This window comes from Doryrhamphus excisus, chromosome 1, assembly GCF_030265055.1.
Source record: "Doryrhamphus excisus isolate RoL2022-K1 chromosome 1, RoL_Dexc_1.0, whole genome shotgun sequence".
Taxonomy (NCBI): Eukaryota; Metazoa; Chordata; class Actinopteri; order Syngnathiformes; family Syngnathidae; genus Doryrhamphus; species Doryrhamphus excisus.
In genome coordinates, this window is record NC_080466.1 from 25218973 (window position 1) to 25239094 (window position 20122).

At 39.5% G+C, this 20122-nt stretch overlaps 1 protein-coding gene across 1 annotated transcript; it reads right to left on the reverse strand.

The window, feature by feature from the left end:
- Positions 1 to 3082: 3082 nt before the first annotated feature.
- Positions 3083 to 20027, reverse strand: mcm9 (minichromosome maintenance 9 homologous recombination repair factor). The gene is made up of 15 exons (XM_058083179.1): positions 19534 to 20027; positions 18688 to 18869; positions 17933 to 18098; positions 15935 to 16041; positions 14306 to 14512; positions 14157 to 14238; positions 13550 to 13750; positions 11440 to 11565; positions 11196 to 11315; positions 10847 to 11021; positions 8506 to 8708; positions 7588 to 7791; positions 5652 to 5734; positions 5374 to 5519; positions 3083 to 4563 (listed from the first exon to the last, which is right to left on the reverse strand). The coding sequence occupies exons 2-15, from the start codon at positions 18850 to 18852 to the stop codon at positions 3120 to 3122; spliced, it is 3429 nt and encodes a 1142-aa protein (XP_057939162.1). The 5' UTR covers positions 18853 to 18869; positions 19534 to 20027; the 3' UTR covers positions 3083 to 3119.
- Between the last annotated feature and the right edge of the window lie 95 nt (positions 20028 to 20122).

Consider the following 20122-nt stretch of genomic DNA (forward strand, 5'->3'; position numbering starts at 1 on the left):
TAATTTAGTTTATAACCTTTATGTTATGTCTCTTTTGACAGTAAATCTCTCCTTCAAAGGCACTGTTCATATCTTTCTAAGGGGTAAAATTCAATCAACAGGGGATCATATACCAAAACATGCATCTTTGAAAGTTAGGATGGTTTAAAAGTCATGGCTGTGGCCGACCGAGATCCATCACTACATAACACGAGCAGACTTTTGGTGGTCAAATGGAGATGTTTGGTGGAGAAGATGATGAAGGTTTGCCTGGAGAAAGAGTCCAAAGGGATTGTAGCTCATTTAACACACTGGTCCACTTGTGGTAAAGAAGGTCCTAATTACTGCCATTTGAAAGGAGTGGATGACGTCTTTTGATGTAATAATACGCTCCAATCCAATTAGGCCAGCGCTTGTCAACATGGCTCCAATATGATTACCCGCTCAAATTCACCACAGCTTGTCTATATTCTGCAAATAAAAGTGTCACACTTTCATATCCTCAGTTTGTATTCTATGTGTGCGTTTGGAAAAATATACTTGGTCAGTTTTAGCATTGACTAGTCACAACAACAGATTTTGAAAACAATATCATTAATAATGTCCCATTCTTTTCCAAATGAATGCTACATTTGAACAGAAGCATACTTGTGTATTGTGTATGAAGTAATGTACACGTACCACAACCTCTTCTTTCCTGTTGCCTTTCAGCTACCAGCAATGCTGTGGAAGTGAAAGACAGTGGAATAAATAAGTGCACCAGCTGTGAGGACAGACAGGTAATAAACATAATAAAATCAATTATGATATGCTGGAAATGCAAATGTAAAACAGCTGAAGACAGGCAGTGATCATAAAAAAACAAGCTGTGTTGCCAGACGTGCAGCAAGGCAGGATATACAATGGATCAAGGTTTCCATCTAGTGATCGCCTCGTCAAAATACCCTACTGTGTGTGTATGATGTGTTTTTTCTTCTTGTTTTACTTGGGTTGAACCAATGCTATTTTCTTAACAAATAGTACATATTTGAAGATAATGACTCATGTTAAAAGATAATGTAGTTGTGGTACAGATATATGGTATCATTATTTTATTGTATCATCGTTATATGTTTTTTACATTCATTATAGTTACTCCAGACTTCATTCACTGTGAAATATCTGATCAATCTCCACGTGTAATATTAAGGCTCTAAATGCAATATATTAAGTTCTGTGTGAGGTATTTCTATAATGCCTCATATTAACTCACTAGCAAGATCTCAGTGTATAGACTGGTCATATATCTCATCTCTTTTCATATTATCTGCTTACTGTATTTGTATATTTGTATATAACTGTTGATTTTGTAGGCGGCACAGTGGTTGAGTGGTTAGCGCGCAGACCTCACAGCTAGGACACCAGGGTTCAATTCCACCCTCGGCCATCTCTGTGTGGAGTTTGCATGTTCTCCCCGTGCATGCGTGGGTTTTCTCCGGGTACTCCGGTTTCCTCCCATAAACATTCCAAAAACATGCTAGGTTAATTGGCCATTCCAAATTGTCCATAGGTATGAATGTGAGTGTGAATGGTTGTTTGTCTACATGTGCCCTGTGATTGGTGGCGATCAGTCCAGGGTGTACCCCGCCTCTCGCCTAAAGATAGCTGGGATAGGCTCCAGCACCAGCGACCCTCGTGAGGAAAAGCGGTATAAAATGAATGAATGAATGTTGATTTTGTTAATACTTGGGTTGTTTATATTGTTTTATTTTTGTGTATTTTGTACTGCTTAACTAATCTGTACTCTTGCTGCTGTGCAATGCAAATTTCCCCACTGAGGGACGAATAAATTATCTTATCTTATATATTCTATGAGAGCAAGAAATTATGATATGCTTCATTACAAATTTCCCCACTGAGGGACGACTAAAGGCATATCTTAATCTTAATTAGTATCTATATTGCATGACATTATACTGTTTTTTTCTGTCAGAAATGTTTGATGTGCCGATATTCTCCAACTCTGAATGTCCGATACCAACATCGATATGTGTAACATGACATATCACCTATGATGGAATTAACACATACACGTACTGTATTGTCGTTAAGCTAATCAGCAATTAGCTTGTCAACATGGCTGTAAAAAAAACATTATCCAACATTGTAAAACATCTTTCAAGCAGCAGTATTTGTTTATTTGAGTCCATTTTTACGTCACATGACAGCGACGTCCGGCATGATTCCGTGATTCCATGTCTGCCCATTGATATCGAGGCGTTGCAGCAAAGGTGAAAGTCAAGCAACTGTCAAGGAAGTAGGGATTCAAGCCTTCGGTACCTTCTATTATCGTGGGAAACGTGAATTCACTACTGAGCAAGCTCTACGAGCTGGCAAGAACATCAAGACCTTCAAATTTGTACTTCACTGAATGGCTAACAGCTAGCATCCCAGCGGCTAACGTAAGAAGCTAGCTGACTTCAGTACAGTCAGAAGGGCCAGCAGTGGCGGTTCTAGCTATGGGTCACATGGCCAACGCTGAGGGGAAAAAAAACATTTACAAATGCTTAGCACTCACCAAATCCTCATCAGGTCAACACAAACTTAATCAAATGTCCACATTAAGATATGGATGAAGCCAAAAAGCATAATGAGGGGGCGGGTGCTGCTGGACCTTAGCACTCAGGTTAACTACAAGGTAATAAATGGAAATTACAATTAGTCAAAATAAAAGATTTCATTGTTAATATGATATTATATGGCAGACCAAGAGACATGTTATGTCAACAGAAAGTCGAATGAATTCATCGAAAACAAGATAGGAAACGATCACTATTGTGTTTTTAACCTTCATATTGCTATTGAAAGCTTCATGTGATGTACTCTGTGAAAATAGCAAAAATGCTCATAAGACAATAAATTCCACTCTGTCAATGATTTTCAATCAATAGATGTTCTTTACTCCAATTCAGGGTACACTTGTGATACACAACAAAGAAGAAAAATGAATTTAATATGGCACATCAAGAAGTAGTATTGGTTAAAAATGAATTCTCGAAAATGATCAATGTTCCATTCCGATGATGTCAGCTAAAATATAAAAGATGAATACAAAAATCTCAAGTGGATTGAAAAAGTTTATTTTCTGGACCAGAGTTGTGTCAGACTTTGGGTGTCTTGGCTATCTCTTTGTCCCAGTCTGTGTCAAGAACATCATCAGAGTACTCGACTGAGCCAAAGAGAGAATCATCTGTAGAAGAACACAAGCCGCTCGGCGAGCCCAGTTGAAAACACTTTCTCTTCTTCATCGGGGGTTCTTTCACCATTTCCCCACCAGGAACTGCATCATGAAGAGGTTCTGAAGGATCTCTACTACAATTGGGCGTTGGTCTGTCAGTCATTCTTAGTCCATGATCCAGGACAGGTGAGACCACTGTAGTGCTCATTCTCTTTCTCAAGGGATTGCATTGGCCTTGGGTAGTCCTCGAAGACTGGACATAGTCTCTTTTAGGTGGACTTGTTTGAGGATTCCTTTCCAGGTCTGATGGGGTTTTGCCTGCAGCAGTGAAAGAGAATCTGGAGAGTTTAGCAAGGGTTGACGGGTTAACTGGTTTCCGAGCAGGTGCCCTTACAGAATCTTTAGTCCCATCAGCATCTGGACACACAAGTCCCGTGTCCTCTGCTGGCTTTATTCCGCCATTGCCTTCATCTTGTGTTTCCTGATCCAGTAAACAGAGAGCTGCTTCATGGCTGACAGAGCTTGCCTGGCCTCCATCTTGCTTTTGCTGCGTTTGACTCCTTTCTTTATCGTCATGGATCCTGACATCGGCTCCACTTGCATCCTTCTTTTGTCGTTGTCTGCCTGCCTCTGGCTGGCCTTCCTGTTGGACTTCCGCATGCATGCTAAGACCATCATTGTGGATGAACGCTCTCATCTTCCTTGGTTTGAATGTGAAGCCTGAAAACTTTGCACAAATATCCGGTTCAGTTCTGAGAGAAGCGGCCATCTTTTCTCCTAACACAGTGCTAAGTTTTTTAGGTGCCGTGTGACAGCCTCTGGCGTCCTCCTGTAATGGAACACAAGTGCCGTCCTCAGGTTTCCTTTCATTCAAGAATGTGTCAGACGTTCCACCTCGACTTGGACTACTTTCTCCATCTTGCTGGTGTTGACACTGCAGCTCCTTGACTCGTCGATCTCTGAGGTTTTTACCCACTTTCTGAATCACACTGCCTGAAGGCTTGCTGTGTTTTCTGTCGGATTCTTCTCGACACTCTCGAGCTTTGTGGCTTTTTTCTCCAATCGGTCCTTGTTCTTCAAAAGCAGATGTATTCAAAAGAAGGCTTTGGTTGGCTGATGAGCTGACATGACTTAACAAACTGGAGTTAAGTTTGGGATCTGAGTCCATTTGAGTCGATGAGAACATCGGATGTGCAGATAGAGAAGGTGTAATGGAATGAAACCAATCCAAGCCCGTCTCCAGCTCAGTGGCAGCCTTCCTGTCCTTCGCCATGTCAACTTGTGATCTGCTGATTGAGCTTGTGTGTCCGAGTTGCTGCTGATCAGGATTCGTGGAGCTGGAAGCCGCCGTGATGTTGCTCCTCAGCCTTGAGAGCAGAAATACACAAATACGCACATTCTTTCATTTGGTTTTGACTCTTAGGATGAAGTCAAACTAGGACAATGGTACCAATGTGCCTGGTCCCACTGCACCACTGCACCACTGTCCCACTTCCTCTGAAAAAGCAGGATGTATTCTGTTTTTTCAGCTGCTAGATGTTGACAGATGGTGCTAGCCGTTCCAAACTTTGGACATCGGCCAGCTCTGGATAGCCATTGGCGGTTCTTATATGTTACTCTGGCGTTTTTATGCTGTTTTGACTGTTACTACACATGAAAAATCAACCTTTCTGCAAACATATGACAAATGGCTACCAGCCTGTGTTGAACAATCTGAGGTGATGCTCAGCTCGCCACTGTATTTAAATGTGCAAATTGTACTTGAGAAAATGATGGGAATATGCAGACAACGCATTTATAACATAGATGTTACAGATATTAATATTCATATTATGTCATCATATTAGTCTATTAGGCTATTAATGATAACCGACACAAGTCACCATAAAACAAAATTCCATCACTTTGCATAGTAATTAATGGCAGCCATGGACCTTGGACTAAATAAGGTCAGGATGATTTCAAATATGACTGGAAATAATCCATAAATTCAGGTAAACTGAAGGAAAACAGGCCAACATGTGAATGTATTATTGGTTAAATAAGATGATAAAGGTATGGTATCACAAATAATAGGACTTATGATCAGGGTTGGGTTCTCAGCTGACTGAATGAGTTGAAGCAAAGCGAGGCAGCCAATTATGTATGATACAATAAAATATGAAAACATGACCCACCTGCTTAATCGCTCCATCTCCTTCTGAAGGAGAAGTGGGAGGTTCATTGCTTCGAGTAGTACCTGACACTGGGTCTGGTACTGTCGGCCAGGGTCATCGGGGAACGAGGTGAGTACTGCGTTTACACTTCCGAGCAGACCCCCACTCTGAGACAGGAAAAACTCTTTTACCACTTTGGATGCCCATATAAGGTACACCAGATCTTGAATATGATATGATATTCACACATAGTATCACCTACGACTCTAGAAAACAGTGACAAGCATTATTCTTCATACCTGCATGGAAGACTCCATGACAGAGACGGCCGTGACAGCGTCCTCTATCGTCACAGTCTCTCGAAACATGAGCCTGGCATGAGCTGTGTGGAATTCAAGCACATCGATGTTGGAAGTTGTTAACCACCAAATTGAGGTGTGTTTGCTTTCTTGCATTCAGCTTCCTTGTATGGAGTAAATACAGTAATCCCTCGTTTATGGTGGCAAACTAGTTCCATACCCAATCAGTATCAGTATCGAACCATTGACTCACCCAACAATACAGTAACATTACTGACACGGAGTGTTGTGGAAAATAATCGATATTAATCGATACATCGATGCCCATGCGTGTGATGCGAGTGCATCGGATCATTCACTGGGTATGGATGCAATTGACGGGTGAAATCTAGATTCATCTCAATGCGTTTGTGGGTATCGGTAAAATCCGATGCAAGCGCTGTTTCTTTAATGTTCATCTTCGCTCAATATGCAGTTCCCCAGGTGCCATGAATGCACCATCATTATTTGGCCTTTTGTATTGAATACGGACGGAAGCCGTGAGGCACATACAACTACTAGTAAAACAGCATGGACGTTCGTAGCAAGCAGCAGCGAGGAAGTTTCTATATTTAACCCCCCCGCAACGTTTAAATGGTATGTTTGGAAACACTACGGATTCTCAAAGAACGGCGGAAAGCACGACAAAAATGCTGTCATTTGCAAAGAATGCCGTGTTAAGAAGCCGTACAACGGCAGCACAACAAAGTGCAGACCCCCTTAAAAAGGGGACACCACAACACGGACAAGTCTACCGCCCCCTGCCCGTCTAGTTCCTGGTCGGACACCCGGGGAAGAACCAAGCAAATCAGGTCAGAACAAGTGGATGTTCCGCTGCTTTCCAAATTGTCCAGGAGCTATTTGTCCGTCCCCCAACAAGTGCCCAAGTCCCCAACACCCCCTCCCCGAAGGAGTGTTCAGCACAGCAAGTGACTTTAGAACAGCAGAGCAGTTGGCTTCTTCCTGAATTTGGAAACAATTTTAAAAGGGTAGAAGTTGTTTTCCACTTTCTGCTCCCCAATACTGTATTAGCCTAGCTGCTAGTGCATTCATATTAGCAGTATGTTTTCCAAATAGGAATATAAACAAACATTGATTCCACTGTTGGAAGTGTCACTTTAACTTTGTTGTTGCTGTACTGTATTTTTTACAGCAGTAATGATTGTTTAATTGAGGTGAAAGTGTGAGGAAAGTTGTTTTTGAAGAGTTGTTTAGTTGAACTTTAGTTGAATTTACTGCCAAGTGCCTAGAAGGAATGAAGCCAAATCCTTTTTGTAGGACCATACTGAATTACATTTTTCATGATGAATTGCATCATATAGTAATAAATTGCGCCATATCATATCGGATCGCATTGATTTGAATTAAATGATTATCGCATCGTATTGCCAGAAAATTCCATGTATCGTATCGCTGGCAGTGCATGGAGATGAATGGTCCTCAGTGCTGAGATTCACACGCCTAATAGTGACGAGTATACTGTAGCATGCATATGATTAAAATGTCTTTGAATGGGTCTTCTGAATGACTTAAATTTGCATTTTACCACATTTAACCATTTTGTATGCTGGAGATGCTTTTTAAGCCAAAAATGCTACAGCATCTGTATATTTTTTTTTAAACCGTTACAGAGTAAAGCCACGAAATTTGAGGGATTACTGTAATAATAAATAATGAAAAAATGCATATACAACTGTTAAAAATATATATGAATTGTTTAGTTACTGTATGTTTATCCATATCTTTGTATATTTTTTCTTCATATGAAAATATTCCTTATATTAACTAAACCATGTATTATTCACTGTATCTTTTACTCATGAAATAATCCTGAATGAAATACAATAAATTTGTCCGGCGCGTTAATTTCAAATGTTTTGCAAAATGACAAATTCACCTTCAGCCAGTCTGCTCATACTCTCCAGCATGCGGATGGTGGTGCGTGCAGCGTTGCGGCCTTCACTCTGCCTCTGCAGCTGGTAGTACCTTGATAAGATGCACTTGGCCTCCTCAGTAACCTGCGGCTGCAAGCGTTTTATCACACAAAAATAAGCCTTCATTTTCTCCATGGACCACAGGGTGGCGCTCTCAGAGGGCAGTCCTATCCGAACAAAGAAAAGGACATTTGATTTTTTAAAACTGGTACAAAATTGGATTAAATACTGTTAGGATACTGTATACTTGATCTGCTCCTGTTTTTTTTTTTTACTTTGTATACTACTACGCAATTGTATGTCAAATAAGTCATCTGAAAGAAGGTGAAGAAGATCAGACGGAATGAGTGTTACGGAGAAGGTGGAATTTGGGGAAAAGTGTTCAGAAGAGTCCACCTCTTGGCCACTCCAAATTGTCCATAGGTATGAATGTGAGTGTGAATGGTTGTTTGTCTATATGTGCCCTGTGATTGGCTGGCCACCAGTCCGGGGTGTACACCGCCTCTCGCCCAAAGACAGCTGGGATAGGCTCCAGCACCCCCGCGACCCTCGTGGGGATAAGCGGTAGAAAATGAATGAATGTTCAGAATAGATATTGGAAATGTGAGAAATGTGCATTTATTTCCAATGGGAATAATGTTGGAAAAATGTGTAAATATGAATATCTGGCTTCCTGACATGAATGAACACGTTGGTGTTGGAATGCTTTGAATAATGTGTGTGCAGTTTGTACAACCAAACTAACAAATGGAAGAACAAATCCTTGACTCGATGAAGCCCAGGTCTTCCTGAATATTATGAAGTCATCAGCAACACACTCATAGAAATATTCCAATACGCAAACCATTCTCTTTCATTTTGACGAATGTTCTAATTCCTACCTCTGTTCTCCAGGACAAAAGAGGAGATGATGCGGTCCCACTCTGCGTTCCTGGTGTCCAGCAGAACCAGAACCAGGTCAAAGCGACTCAGCAGAGGGCTGGCTAGTGCGACGTTGACGGAGAGTGCTTGATTGGGATCATACTGGCCCTTGGGGTTGGTAGCTGCCAGAATAGTGGTGCGAGTGTTCAGCTTACACACCATGCTATGGAGAACCAGGTTCATATTTGTTAGTCAACAATGGAAATGAAAGAAATCTTAAACTCATCATTGGGATCAATGATCATTGGGATGATCCTAAATCGGTGGAGAATGTCAGCAGGGTTTGGAGGGGGAGGAGCAAGTCTTTGTACTGTACAGTGGCGCATAAACGCAACAACATTATTCAGGCTTCAATACAGAGGGCTCGAATTTCGTGGTGCAGCCCACTCAGTGGCGCAGACGGACTTCTGACATTTTTAGGACTGGACCCAGAACTCTGGATGACTTAAAACAGAGAATTCAGGATGAAATTCACAGTATCCCTGCTGAGGAATGAGGAATCTCAACAGCGGATAGAAGAATGGATTCGTACAGGAGGACGCCATCTACAAGAAGTATTTTTTTTAATTATATCATTGTTTCTTAAATGGCATGTTTTAAAGTTTCAATGACTAGTTCCATCACTCTTGGTTTTATTGGATTGTCGAAAAAATGCATCATAGGATGTGATAATATGTATTATTCGACACTGGTCACTAGGTGTCAGTAATGTTACTGTAATGTTGGGCGGACTTGATCGCTGCAACAACAGGCTTTTGTTGCAGGTTTGAATGATCCCACAGCAGGTACAATATCGGGCTACTGTTGGGGCGATAACCCACGCTGACACTGATTCCAGATCAGGGATATGGTGCGGTGTCCATGATATGTTTCCATTCAAGATTTCTCCTGATGGATTAGTTTCATCAATACACTTTGGGTAAGTGTTTTACTGTTTTCTCAGTGACAATGTTACGAAGAACCCAGTGTTGTATCTCGCATGGACCTTGAAGCGGGAAGGGTTCAATTCAAGGGTGAGATGTGTCCTGTGCAAGTGGTTTTTAATGAATACACAGTGTTTTACTGTTTTCTCAGTAACAATGTTACGAAGAACCCAGTGTTCGATCTCGCATGGACTTTGAAGCGGGATCTAGCTCTGTGTTACATGCAAGATACGCCACCAGGAAAAAGTGCACTCTTTTACCCAGCATCCCCAATCCTTATTTCTCTTTCTGTGCCTTCTGAAGATATCAAAACAGTTAGCATGAGGTTGCTAACAATGCATGTCATTGCATACACTTATTTCCACTATAAAGTACTCTTAAAAAAGCTCCAACAAGGTTCTTTATCCATGCAGTGAGCATGTAGTCACAGGTACATTAATGCTAACATGTCATACTTGCAATATTTAGTATAACATACTTCCTGTGTGAGGAATGCTATACCTAGCCTTCCAAACCAAAACATAAAGCTCCAATATGTAGGAAGCTAAAACTCAATCCTCCACTCAGCTCCCCTAGCACCAGATCACATCTGTTGTGCTTTTCTTATTGTGTCTACTATACCGGATAATAGAGGTGACTATAGGGGTGTTATTTCATGTTTAGAAGGTTTTTCTATTTTCTATGCTCTAACAAAATATTCCATTTATAATAAAGGGATGCACAGATCTACTGTATGACAGCCATGCTTTGGTTCTTACTTTTCCTGCGTCTGCTTTGGTTTGCAGACTTTGTCTAGTTGCTGGGGGTGGAGAAACAAGGTAGGTGCCCACAATCTGTAATTAGCATACATCAGAAGTTCTACATACACACAAGGAATACGGCGGGTTATTCCTCATGTTGGAATGACTTTACTTCTATGTTTGCTTGCTACTCGCCTTTATGCTCATGTTTCAGCATCATGATTGTTTTTATGGTTTCTCTGTGGCTGCACGGTGATCGAGTGGTTAGCACGCAGACCAGGGTTCAATTCCACCCTCGGCCATCATGGAGTTTGCATGTGCATGCTTGGAGTCCGTGGACTCCTGTTTCCTCCCACGTTCCAAAAACATGCTAAATTGTCCAAAGGTATGAATGTGAGTGCGAATGGTCTATATGTGCCCTGTGATTGGCTGGCCACCAGTCCAGGGTATACCGAAAACAGCTGGTAAGGCTCCAGCAACCCCCCGCGACCATCGTGAGGAAAAAGCGGTAGAAATCGAATGAATGTGGTACATGCACATAGTTTGGCACAGCTTGCAAATAAATCAACATTTGTGACTCTCATGTCTTGTCGCCATCAGCAGCTGGTTGACAGATTGATCCTGATAGAGGTTCCTACCCGGCCTTGGCCACGCTAATGGACTGTTGCTCCATGGCCTCATGGATGCTGATGCGGTCGTGTTCTTTGATGCTGTTGAATTCATCAATGCAGCACAATCCTCCATCTGAGAGGACCAGGGCTCCTGCCTCAAGATGCCAATCACCTCCATCCTTTACTGCCGCAACCGTCAGTCCTTCAGCACAGGACAACACACTCACTGCTTGGCTATATGTGTGCATATATTTACATTTCATAACACATGTGAGCATACAGTATAGTATATATTCATATATTATAGAAAAGCGATCAAAAGACAGTTAGATGTTTATGGAGTGAAACCATCAGAAGCATAAAGGACAGCACAAACCTGCACTTGTGGAGCCAATTCCAGCAGTGAGCACAGAGCGAGGCATAATCTTAGCTGCATACTTTAAGAACTGAGACTTCCCGGTGCCGGGGTCTCCAACAAGCAACATATGGCATTCACCTTCAAACACAAACAGAAAGCAGCTTGTCGGCTCGTCACCAACGTACACAGGCTTGTATGTACAGCATGTGAAACTCAATCATGCCATTTTTACGTCCACCATCATTGAAAAGCTGATAAAAACCTCTGATCTTGGTTCCAGAAGAATCTATCCTCTGCACCCCACCAGCTAGCACCATGGCAACCGCCAGTTTAATCATGTACATGCCAAAGACTTGAGGGCATAGGCTCAACAGGATCTGGTTCCTGCCTGCAGATTGTCCAGGGAGAACAGAAATAGCAGAACCTTGGTTAGCGTCATTAATTAATTCCAGAAGGTACGGCTCTAACCAAAATGGATTCAAACTAATCCATTTTTCCCATAAGAAATAATGTAAATCCTAGCTGAATATAAGCCACAGTCACAAAAAAACAAAAAACATTTGTACACATAACATATTTAAAGTTACTGTATTCCAAATGTACCCTTTGCCAGTTAAGACATATGAAGATGACAAAATAATGTGACAAATTCAATGCAACATTTTTGTCATAAATCATTTACATGATAAATAATATTCAGTACAAACAGACATAACAGAACATGGTTGGAAGGATGTGTGAGTACTGACAATAAACTCACAAGAATGAAGAGTAATGACTGTTGTAGTATTTAGACATAGTACACAGTGTACACAGTGGTTCAGGACTCTTCTTCCTCTTCTGTTATATGTCATAATATGTATATTATATGTTAGAATATGTTAGAATATGTTATATATCATAATATGTTATATGTTATAATATGTTATACATTATACGTTATGTTATATGTTATAATATGTTATAATATGTTATATGTTAGAATATGTTAGAATATGTTATATATCATAATATGTTATATGTTATAATATGTTATACATTATACATTATGTTATATGTTATAATATGTTATATGTTAGAATATGTTATGTTATAATATGGTATACGTTATAATATGTTATGTTATATGTTATATGTTATAATATGTTATATGTTATAATATGCTATATGTTATAATATGTTGTATGTTATAATAGGCTATATGTCATAATATGTTATGTAAAATATTATGTTATAATATGTTATATGTTATAATATGTTATAATTTGTTATATGTTATGTAAAATGTTATGTTATAATATGTTATATGTTATAATATGTTGTATGTTATATGTCATATGTTATAATATGTTATATGTTGTATGTTATGTTATATGTTATAATATGTTATATGTTATAATATGTTATATATGTTATATATGTTATATGTTATAATATGTTATAATATGTTATAATATGTTATATGTTATATATTATATGTACTGACCTCCTGCAATTTCCAGTGGGTTAACAAGCTCTTTTTGAGTGCATTGACAGCTAATGAATGGTTCCTATCATGAATGGTTCCTATCAAAGACGGAACTACCATTTATATACCATTTATATTTAAAGGGGACCTATTAAGCTTTTCCACTTTTCTGCCCTATAAATGTAGTTAGAATGATGTATTCTGGTGTTAAACCATGCCAAAGTTTCAGATAAGGAGGTTTGCACATTTGGAAGTGAGCCCTGAAAGACGTTTGGCTTAGAACGCTCACTTTCAAAAGGCGTGGTAAAACTGTTCCTTTGTGATGTCACAGAGGGACGGACTTTTTTCATTAAAAAGCACTTTGGGCGTGTGACCAATCACAGCGGAGTGGGCATGCCCGGAGGCGGGCCGTGGGTGGGTGGAAAATCCAAGGAAATGGAATAGGTGCAGATTCTGGAAAATCTAAAAGGTTTTCTGTGCGGGTTATTGTGTGTAGCTGCTCTACAGGCGACCACAACTCAGTATAAAGACGTACATGTCAAACTACAATTGTCAACTATAAGAAGGTGTTTGTGTTAACATTTATGAGACTGGGGTGTCACTGCTAACGACATCGTAGACGAAAAACTTTCCCTTCTTGTTATCCATGTAAGTTAATAGAATGGTAAAAATGATTATTTCTGATTTAAAAAATAATTAAAACAAAGCTTAAATCATGTGGTGCGTTAATAACACAGCATGATGCGCAATACAAAGTACGTTAACTGGAAAACGTATGCAAACTGAAGCTAAATTATGGAGTCAGTTTTGCACAAGAACAGAAAAACAGGCTAGCCGGGGCGTACACGATGCGACGGTCTCGTACTCTTGGACTTTGATGAAGATGAAGAAGTAGAATTCTTACCAGTCATGGGATCATTTCTGTGGAATTCCCAGAATTCTTCAAATTCCTTTTGAACATCCTCCATGAGCAGATCAGCGCCACCCCGCTGGTTGTTGACTTCCACGTTGTTGGCTTTGAGAACCAGCTCCACGTCACATCGAGAGCCGTCAAAAAAGGGTTTCCAGCGCTGGCACATGACTCCATAAACAGTAACATCATCTCCTGGCAGGCCAGCAACACAACAATCAGCAAATCACCAAAATGCTTCTTTGAGCTGCCCATGCATTAAATCATTGATATATCAGAATGGCTGATAATAAAATACTTGTTTTTTATGTAGTTCTCCTTTTGTGTACAGCAGAGGGCACACACATCACACATAAGGTAGCCTTGATGCAGCCTGCAAAGGGAAAGTTCATCTTGCACTAAAAGTGCCTGCATGTGGCCAAAGTACTCGTATGGATCCCCAAATTTTTCACATGGACAGCACGCACTTACAAGTACGCCGGGTTGCAGCGTACAGCACCTTTAACTTTGACAGCTATACTAAACACACAAGCTTTGAAGTGCCTTGATACTAACGACGGTTGTTTACGGCAGTTTCAAAAGTCAAAATGGTCACTCCTACCAGATTTACACATGTCCACCAGGTCATCCTCCAGAACCACGACCATAGACCGAGGAATACAGCCCACTGACAACCTCTGTACCTGTGGTGCGGATACTGATTGGAACGACATGTTGACATGAATTACAAGACGTGTCATGGCGTCATACTTGCTCTTGTATCTTGATCTCCTGGTAATCCTTGCAGGAGGCCGGCTCGGTGTCTCCAGACAGACAAGTGAATTTACAGGAGTTACAGCCATCCGGATGAGGGCAGCTCAGTGGCGGCAAAAAGGAATAGAACTGGTTAAAGTCTGCCTGCAGCTCAAAAACATGGCGGCACTTGGCGCACATGTAATCACGCTTGTACTCCAGCACCTAGGAAAGTGGGAGAAAGCCATACTTCATGATACAACAACAAAGTAGCCTGAAGCCAAACGGAGATGAACAACATGACGCGGCATTCACTGCAATTCCATGCACACACAAAGCTATGGAATCTGCTTCATTGGATGCTGTTTGTGAGTTTCAGAGTGCGGACGGGTCAAATGGACTTTTCGCTTATTTAACAAAGCAACATGACGTTATTGACACGGGGTATCATTAGATGTTCATGCACAGGTGATTAAACATACATACAAGTTGTAGCATTAGCATTAGCATTAGCATTAGCATATCTTATCTTAGTTTATCTTATCTTAGTTTAGCTTCGATTAGGATTAGGATTAGATTAGATTAGATTCAACTTTATTGTTATTGCTCATGTCACTGGTACAGGGCAACAAAATGTAGTTAGCATCCAACCAGAAGTGCAAATTCATAAATACCTTATTAGTAAATAAATGAAGAAATGGCTTAGCTTATTTTATCTTAGCTTATCTTATCTTATCTTAGCTTATTTTAGCTTCGATTAGATTACATTAGATTAGGATTAGGATTAGGATTAGATTAGATTAGATTCAACTTTATTGTTATTGCTCATGTCACTGGTACAGGGCAACAAAATGCAGTTAGCATCCAACCAGAAGTGCAAATTTATAAATACCTTATTAGTACATAAATGAAGAAATAGAATATGTAAATGGACAGATATATGTACAAACTATAACAGGCTATGGATATATACAGGGATATAAATGACTATAGTATGGCTATTGCATATTATACAGATTATAAACAGTATGAACAGTATGAATGTGACAAGATATAATAACAGTAATATGTACAGTAGTGCAATGAAGTAGTGCAATGAAGTGACGGGGGGGGGGGGGTAATATCTTCAGTTTCTTGTTCATTTTAATGCCTGGTCCAACTAAAGGTGCAGTCGTTTGGACAACTATGACGATGACAACAAAAATAGCTCATAAGACTAACATTTTGGGGAAATACAATGTTATAGTTATTCATGTAAGAATATAAGCTCATTTGGAAAAATCAAGAAAACTTTCCATGTTTGTTATTTGATAAATTTACATTACCAACTATTTCAACTTTGTTTGTTTCTTTCAGCTTTTTCCTGATTTCAGAGTCGCCACTACTTTCTAATTCATTCTTATTAAAAAATATTTTTACTTGATTTGTGTAACAGTATCAGTTTTTGCCCGGATGTATTATTTAGTCAAAGAACATTTCATTTATCTGCTCGTCACTATCCAAGCATGTAAATGAACAAAGACACCATTATTTGTAGTAAATAAACCATCATAAATGAACCAATAAAGTGAAATACAATCATTTCCCCATGGTGCAAACAAGTCTGCAACAATGTAAAAGAAGACTTGACTTCCCACTGCACGTTACCTTGGCAACACTGGTGCGTATCACAGTCCCAGTGACTGATAAGAAGTGGCCCACATCCCTGGATCGGGGAATTGTGTCTCTGGTCAGCTCTGGACACACTGGTAGACCTGGAGACCAAAGAGACAGATATCTGTGATGACTTTCATCCAATAATGTATTAAAATGTGGCATAAGCCTACACCACAAACACATTGGTCATAGACCGTCTATGTAAGCAGTGAATAAAAAACATGCAGCAGGAAGGATCAGTGTTGCCAACTTAGCAACATTGTCGCTACATTTAACAAGTCATCAGACCGCTCTGAGTACTTTTTGTCAAAACAATCACCTGAGACAAATGTAGTGCAAAATGGAAACACTGTCAAAAGGGTGAGATGTGTCCTGGGATTAGAGTGGTACATTTATACAAAAGGGTGACATGTGTCCTGAGATTAAAGTGGTTTAGAGTGGCAAAAGTATACAAAAGGGTGAGACGTGTCCTGGGATTAGAGTGGTAAAGGTATACAAAAGGGTGTGATGTGTCCTGGGATTAAAGTGGTTTAGAGTGGTAAAGGTATACAAAAGGGTGAGATGTGTCCTGGGATTAGAGTGATAAAGGTATACAAAAGGGTGAGATGTGTCCTGGGATTAGAGTGGTTTAGAGTGGTAAAGGTATACAAAAGGGTGAGATGTGTCCTGAATTAGAGTGGTTTAGAGTGGTAAAGGTATACAAATGGGTGAGATGTGTCCTGGGATTAAAGTGGTTTAGAGTGGTAAAGGTATACAAAAGGGTGAGATGTGTCCTGGGATTAGAGTGGTAAAGGTATACAAAAGGGTGAGATGTGTCCTGGGATTAAAGTGGTTTAGAGTGGTAAAGGTATACAAAAGGGTGAGATGTGTCCTGGGATTAGAGTGGTAAATTTATACAAAAGGGTGACATGTGTCCTGAGATTAAAGTGGTTTAGAGTGGCAAAAGTATACAAAAGGGTGAGATGTGTCCTGGGATTAGAGTGGTAAAGGTATACAAAAGGGTGAGATGTGTCCTGGGATTAGAGTGGTTTAGAGTGGTAAAGGTATACAAAAGGGTGAGATGTGTCCTGGGATTAGAGTGGTTAAGAGTGGTAAAGGTATACAAAAGGGTGAGATGTGTCCTGAGATTAAAGTGGTTTAGAGTGGTAAAGGTATACAAATGGGCGTGATGTGTCCTGGGATTAAAATGGTTTAGAGTGGTAAAGGTATAGACATATGCTGAAGTTGAAGAAACTGCAATTTGGCTTCTATTTGGTGGGTTTATTATTATTATTATTATTATTATTATTATATAGTACAATAAACAGAAAGTTATATATAAGTTTCACTAATGCTTCTCATAGCCCATAATTGTGGTGTGTTCAAGGGCCGCCGAACAAAGTACTATAGATTAATGTCTAATGAAAAAAACGGTGAATTGTGTGTGAATGCTCAAATGCTGAAACTGAACTTAAACATAGAATGTAGAAATGTCTTAGAAATGTGTTGAAATCTATTCACCGTTCAGGATTGAACCAGAAAACCATTAGGTTGGATGTTTTGGAGGTTTTGGGACCCCCAAAGGGAGGGATATATTGTAGCATTGTAGAACTTCAATTGCACTTAAGAAGAGGTCATCAATACCTGATGGATTTATAACAGGTAGAACATGTTTTGGCAAATTATTTTACTGTTAAATTTGTGTCCCTTACGCCTGCCCAAAAGCCTTGATTTCCAGAGGGGGGAGGTCTGACCTCCAAATACTTACAAAGTTCTGGTACTCATTGTTGAGAACCCTATTTAACTATGGGTCCATAAACGAGAGGATCTCCTGTCCCTATAAATATCATCCACCATGATTTAGTCTTTGTGTCGCCACATTTGTTCAACCTTTGAATGCTTTTGGCGAAGGATGAAAGGACAGAAAACAAAATAGCAGGTGTGAAACACACACCACTTTCCTGTTGGTGGAAAACAGCTACACATGTCAGTGTCAGTTGGAGAACTAACCTGTGATACGAGCATGGAGAGTGTGTTTGATTCCGGCCTCTCCATGTGGTCGTTCTCCAGACTGATGGCTCGAGTCTTTGTTTGACAACTCAAGCGCTGTCTTGTGCAACACTTTATCAAATATTGTCAGGACGTCATTTGGATAGGCATTGAAATAGTCACCAATCTGTGGGAATAAAATGATATAAAGTAAACTAGAGTGGAATGGGGCTTAACGCACACACTAGTAGTGAACATGTATGTATTGGTAATGGTAATGGTAATGGTAATGGTAATGGTAATGGTAATGGTTTTATTTCATTTGAACATGCATCAGATTCCAATTGAGTGAATCCCATAATCAGTTCCCAGTTCCACATGTCCAAAAGGAGTAGGAAGAAGCAAAGCTTATTCAATCCTGCCCCTCCATCTGGTACTTTTACAATCAGTAACTGTTACATTTGTTCACTTCCTGCTTTCCTAATATAGTTTTTTGTATTTTTTTATGTTTTTTATTTTATTTTATTTTTGTACCAAAGTACTAGGTGATATGAACATACAATGACATAATCAGTACCATAGTAACTGTCAATATAGTATATAGTATAGTAATTATATGTATAGCACATCATATGTAGCAAGCATGTAACAAGGTAGCCTCATGAGGCAGACCAAACAGGCTGGATAGGCCATAATATCCATAATATCATGTGTCAGTAGTAGCCACTGTCAGTCATAGTAGTAGCCAGTAGTATTGGTATTGTGAGTATTAGTACCTCCATATTGGCTTCAAAGAGTGTCATAGCATTGATAACGAGAGGCTGATGAAGATCTTCACTGTCGCCTGCAAAGACCTGGACGATGTCATCATGATGATATTCCACAACATAAGCTTGAAACATCTGGCTAATTAAAGCCTCCTGTTCCGCACTCATCGTCATGACGACAACATCACACACTGCAAGACAACATGACAAATCACACTCAGCAACATTTGACATTAACTTTCATCAATTGTTGACTAAGAATGACAATATTTATGGCAATAAACGTAAATAAATACGCCTGATAATCATAATAATTGTTTGTCTATATGTGACCAGCCCAGGGTGTACCCCGCCAGCACCCCCGCAACCCTCGTGAGGATAAGCGGTAGAAAATGAATCAATTAATGTACTTTTAAAATGACATTATTTTTTCTCAATATTCAACATTATCCTTGTAAAATTACCACATATTTCCCATTGCTGTTTTTTTTAGTTTTCTTGTTAAATTATATTGTGAGAATCTGAAGTGGGGCAATAATAAAAAGCAAATGGCCCACGAAATGCACTTTCAACACCCCTGCATTCCTATTTCATGTTCATCTTAACATAGGTCATGTGAGTATTTAGTATTCATGTATTTTATATTATTACCATCTAAGCACAGCTCTGATGTGAGTATTTAGCATTAAGAGGATATTACATTATTACATATACAGTATATCTTAATACTGGTATGATGTGAGTATTTATTACCTGCATTATAGTACAGTATATTACATTATCACATACAGTATACATCTTTACATAGGTGTGATGTTAGTATTTAGTGTTAAAGTATATTCAGTTATTACTAACCTTTGTGTAGATCGTAGAAAACGTCTTCTTCAAGACTGAAAAAACAACTTTTGTAACTGCCACTCCATCACTTCGGGTCTTAATTTAGGCCTAGTTGTGTCGCTAGTGATGAAACTAGTAGTTTAATTGTAATTAGAAACACACTAGCGTTGCACAAACTAACTCTTCTGTGGAAACGTCAGACGAACCTTTGAGTTCCGCGGTAATATTTACAAAAAATAAATACCCATTTTTTTCTCACAGGCATCACTTCCACACATAACTCAATTCTTTCAATGTCAAAAGCTAGAAAGATATATTGTGTGTACCACTTGCATTTTGATTACAATGTATTTCGATCATTGCAGTTGATTAAACTACTTAGAAGTGAGTAAGTCAATATAAGCACCACCTTCGTTAAAACCAGGGGCAAATTCGACCAATATACAGGAAACAACTGCAGCATATTTTCAGATTAAAAGTATTTATCACAAATAGAATATTTGGATGAAACAGGTCAGAAACAGGTCACGCAACTGCCATTGTAAAATTGAAAATAAGAACTAAAAAGGTGGAAAGGCACATATTCATCACTGCTAAAAAAAAATGA